Source organism: Sander vitreus, chromosome 18 (assembly GCF_031162955.1).
Source record: "Sander vitreus isolate 19-12246 chromosome 18, sanVit1, whole genome shotgun sequence".
Classification (NCBI taxonomy): Eukaryota; Metazoa; Chordata; class Actinopteri; order Perciformes; family Percidae; genus Sander; species Sander vitreus.
The window spans coordinates 1,435,328-1,440,327 of record NC_135872.1 but is presented as its reverse complement, the minus strand read 5'-3'; the positions used below and the strand labels follow the sequence as shown (position 1 = coordinate 1,440,327).

Here is a 5,000-nt window from a genome sequence, read left to right as displayed (position 1 = left end):
ATGCGGAGGATAGGATGCGGAGGATAGGATGTGGAGGATAGGATGTGGAGTATAGGATGTGGAGTATAGGATGCGGAGTGTAGGATGCGGAGTGTAGGATGCGGAGGGTAGGATGCGGAGGACAGGATGCGGAGGATAGGATGCGGAGGGTAGGATGCGGAGGGTAGGATGCGGAGGATAGGATGTGGAGGATAGGATGCGGAGGATAGGATGCGGAGGATAGGATGTGGAGGATAGGATGTGGAGGATAGGATGCGGAGGATAGGATGCGGAGGATAGGATGTGGAGGATAGGATGCGGAGGGTAGGATGCGGAGGATAGGATGCGGAGGATAGGGTGGTGAGTATAGGATATACTAAGGCTGTGTCTCATTCCTCATACTTCAGTCATCAGTTACTTCAGTGGACTACATCAGTCCACCGCTAATGGTCACTGACCACTTCCTGCCGTAGTGCCCACTTTGGATGGTTAGTATTGTCCCAAAATGAACACTTATGTTAAAACACTTACCGGAAATGACGAGCGGGACGAGCAACGCGACGAACACAACACATGTAAACGCGAGTATTATTACAGTGTGGTATTAGTACTTTTACTGCAGTAAAGGATCTGAATACTTCTTCCAGTGAATCCTGTTGTGATTCTGAAGTCTCTTGTTGTTCAGGTGTGTGAGGAGCCGCAGCTTCCAGCTGTTTTCACTCTGAACATCTGTCGACTCGACGCGGCCAAAGACTTCGGTGAGAAAAAGATTCACACTTCACCTGACAGCCGAGCTTTCAGGGGAAACACCTGTGTGTGTGTGTGTGTGTGTGTGTGTGTGTGTGTGTGTGTGTGTGTGTGTGTGTTTTTGTCTGTGTGTGTGTGTGTGTGTGTCTGTCTCTCAGTGTGTGTGTGTGTGTGTGTGTGTGTGTGTGTGTGTGTGTGTGTGTGTGTGAGACTGTCTGTGTGTGTGTGTGTGTGTGAGAGACTGTGTGTGTGTGTGTGTCTGTCTGTGTGTGTGTGTGTGTGTGTGTGTGTGTGTGTGTGTGTGTGTGTGTGTGTGTGACTGTCTGTGTGTATGTGTGTGTGTGTGAGACTGTCTGTGTGTGTGTGTGTATGTGTGTGTGTGTGTGTGTGTGTGTGACTGTGTGTGTGTGTGTGTGTGTGTGTGTGTGTGTGTGTGTGTGTGTGTGTGTGTGTGTGTGTGTGTGTGTGTGTGTGTGTGTGTGACTGTCTGTGTGTGTGTGTGTGTCTGTGTGTGTGTGTGTGTGTGTGTGTGTGTGTGTGTGTGTGTGTGTGTGTGTGTGTGTGTGTGTGTGTGTGTGTGTGTGTGAGACTGTGTGTGTGTGTGTGTGCTTGCTGTAAACCCAGCGTGAAATGAATGAATGAAATATAATTAGGTAATGTATTTCTAAGTGAGAGAGTACCGATGATTTGGCTGTTTTCATGTCTTTGAATCTTCACGTCCTGTATTTTGTGGTTGTGCAGAAGCATGATAACTAAATATCAATGTTGACATTTTGCTTGCAGGGTTTGCAGTGAAGGGTCACATGGACGGAGCAGGGAGGAGTCACGTGCACGTCAGCGAGGTGGAGCCGCTGGGACTGTCTGCCAGAGAAGGTCTGAACCCCTCAGATATCACAGGCATCATGTTCAATATCAACACACACACACACACACACACACACACCATGTTCAATATCAACACACACACACACACACACCATGTTCAATATCAACACACACACACACACACCATGTTCAATATCAACACACACACACACACACACCATGTTCAATATCAACACACACATCATGACAAATATCAACACACACACATCATGATCAATATCAACACACACACACCATGTTCAATATCAACACACACACACACACACACACATGTTCAATATCAACACACACACACACACACCATGATCAATATCAACACACACACACACCATGTTCAATATCAACACACACACATCATGACAAATATCAACACACACACACATCATGATCAATATCAACACACACACACACACACATCATGATCAATATCAACACACACACACACACACCATGATCAATATCAACACACACACACACCATGTTCAATATCAACACACACACATCATGACAAATATCAACACACACACATCATGATCAATATCAACACACACACCATGTTTAATATCAACACACATCATGATCAATATCAACACACACACCATGTTCAATATCAACACACACACATCATGACAAATATCAACACACACACATCATGATCAATATCAACACACACACCATGTTTAATATCAACACACACACACATCATGATCAATATCACATCATACAATATCAACACACACACACCATGTTCAATATCAACACACACACACACCATGTTCAATATCAACACACACACCATGTTTAATATCAACACACACACACATCATGATCAATATCAACACACACACATCATGATCAATATCAACACACACACACATCATGATCAATATCAACACACACACATCATGATCAATGTGAACACGTTCATATCTGTGGGGGTTTGTTTGTTGCACTTTGATAATGTGACACCAGAGGGCGCTCACGACTCCTGCAGCCAAACAGAAAACATGTCAAAGACCTGCAACTAACTGTGTGTGTGTGTGTGTGTGTGTGTGTGTGTGTTTCCCATCAGGTCTCAGGGCGGGGGACAAGGTTCTGGCGGTGAACGGGGCGGTGCTGTCCGGTCTGGACCTGGACTTGATGCAGAGCGTCTTCAGCCACAGGAAGCTGCAGCTGCTGCTGCGGAGAGACGGGACTCCCAGCACCCCCTCTGACCACCCCGCTGACCCCCCCGCTGACCCCTGCCAGCCCCCGCACCCCCACAACTGGACCAACACCTGGACCAACACCGGTACGACAAAACACGGTGTTTAACACTTTTTGGATGCTTTATTTAATAGTTTTTGCCGTGTTTTTTTTAATGTTTCTGACACTTTTGTTTGTCGTTTCTGTCTCTAATTTTCGAAGTATTTTGGCACTTTTGTTGCATGGTTTCTATACAACAGACATCATGCATCCAAATTATTTTTGGGGCAATTGGGAGGGTTAAGATAAAAGTCTGAATCACAACAGAATATTCAGAACCTGGTCTTGATTTCTCAGATGCTCCAGAGGGCGCCGTGCTTCCCGTTTGTGACAGAGTTTCATCCCAACGGTCTGAGGACGGCGAGCTGCAGAGAAAGGTGAGACATTCACTTTCCCAACGAGGTTACAGTTTTCAGCTTGGTTTGTCCGTCCGTCTGTCAGCAGGGTTACGGACAAACTACTGCTCACATCGTGGAGACACTGTGTTGATAACGGGTTGTAGCGTGATCTGTCATCATCTATGTCCGACCTCTGTCAACGTTGCGAGACGCGAGATGGAGCGTGGCCTCGGTGGACGTCAGCGCTCTGAGGATCCTTCACTTGGTCCGCTTTGCATGGCCGTGGGAACTAGGGGTGCAGAGGGTGCTGCAGCACCCCCTTAGCGAATGGTAGACAAACTACAACAGACAGAGAGAGACAGAGAAACAGGCAGGCAGACAGAGAGGCAGGCAGGCAGAGAGACAGACAGAGAGACAGGACCCCAAACTTCCCTTTCCCGAGCCACATTAACCAGCTCCGACTGGGGGGATCCCGAGGCGTTCCCAGGCCAGGTTGGAGATATAATCCCTCCACCTAGTCCTGGGTCTTCCCCTAGGCCTCCTCCCAGCTGGACGTCCCTCCACCTAGTCCTGGGTCTTCCCCGAGGCCTCCTCCCAGCTGGACGTCCCTCCACCTAGTCCTGGGTCTTCCCCGAGATCTCCTCCCAGCTGGACGTCCCTCCACCTAGTCCTGGGTCTTCCCCGAGATCTCCTCCCAGCTGGACGTCCCTCCACCTAGTCCTGGGTCTTCCCTGAGGCCTCCTCCCAGCTGGATGTCCCTCCACCTAGTCCTGAGTCTTCCCCTAGGCCTCCTCCCAGCTGGACGTCCCTCCACCTAGTCCTGGGTCTTCCCCGAGGCCTCCTCCCAGCTGGACGTCCCTCCACCTAGTCCTGGGTCTTCCCCGAGACCTCCTCCCAGCTGGACGTCCCTCCACCTAGTCCTGGGTCTTCCCCGAGGCCTCCTCCCAGCTGGACGTCCCTCCACCTAGTCCTGGGTCTTCCCCTAGATCTCCTCCCAGCTGGACGTCCCTCCACCTAGTCCTGGGTCTTCCCCGAGGCCTCCTCCCAGCTGGACGTCCCTCCACCTAGTCCTGGGTCTTCCCCGAGATCTCCTCCCAGCTGGACGTCCCTCCACCTAGTCCTGGGTCTTCCCCGAGACCTCCTCCCAGCTGGACGTCCCTCCACCTAGTCCTGAGTCTTCCCCTAGGCTTCCTCCCAGCTGGACGTCCCTCCACCTAGTCCTGGGTCTTCCCCTAGGCCTCCTCCCAGCTGGACGTCCCTCCACCTAGTCCTGGGTCTTCCCCGAGGCCTCCTCCCAGCTGGACGTCCCTCCACCTAGTCCTGGGTCTTCCCCGAGGCCTCCTCCCAGCTGGACGTCCCTCCACCTAGTCCTGGGTCTTCCCCGAGATCTCCTCCCAGCTGGACGTCCCTCCACCTAGTCCTGGGTCTTCCCCGGGACCTCCTCCCAGCTGGACGTCCCTCCACCTAGTCCTGGGTCTTAATATAACATAATATCACTTATTGCACCTTTAATGTGTATTAATATTTTGGTGGAAGGGCGTCACATCAGGAAACACTCACTGGCTTTTATAACATAGTGACTTCAGATCAGATATGTTTTGCTTCTGCAGTAGAACATGTACTCAGCTACATTCCTCCACCTCCTCACCTGCAGAAATCCTTTCCTTTCCCACAATGCCCCTGTGCTTGCTGCAGCTCAGACACTTCCTGGGGTAGATAATCTGATAATCCCGTTTACTCCTGTAGGAGTGTTGGTGTGTAGAGTCTGTTGGGGATTAATGGCGTCCGCTCGTAGGACCGGCGGCC

At 50.5% G+C, this 5,000-nt stretch overlaps 1 protein-coding gene across 1 annotated transcript in view; it reads left to right on the top strand.

Moving 5' to 3' along the window:
* Positions 1 to 5,000, top strand: part of LOC144533775 (rho guanine nucleotide exchange factor TIAM2-like) — a 47,459-nt gene that overhangs the window by 22,757 nt on the left and 19,702 nt on the right. Inside the window, exons 10-13 of the mRNA XM_078275329.1 lie at positions 665 to 737; positions 1,510 to 1,599; positions 2,684 to 2,917; positions 3,133 to 3,233. Of these exons, the coding sequence (XP_078131455.1) occupies positions 665 to 737; positions 1,510 to 1,599; positions 2,684 to 2,917; positions 3,133 to 3,233 (498 nt within the window). The remainder of the gene's footprint in view (positions 1 to 664; positions 738 to 1,509; positions 1,600 to 2,683; positions 2,918 to 3,132; positions 3,234 to 5,000) is intronic.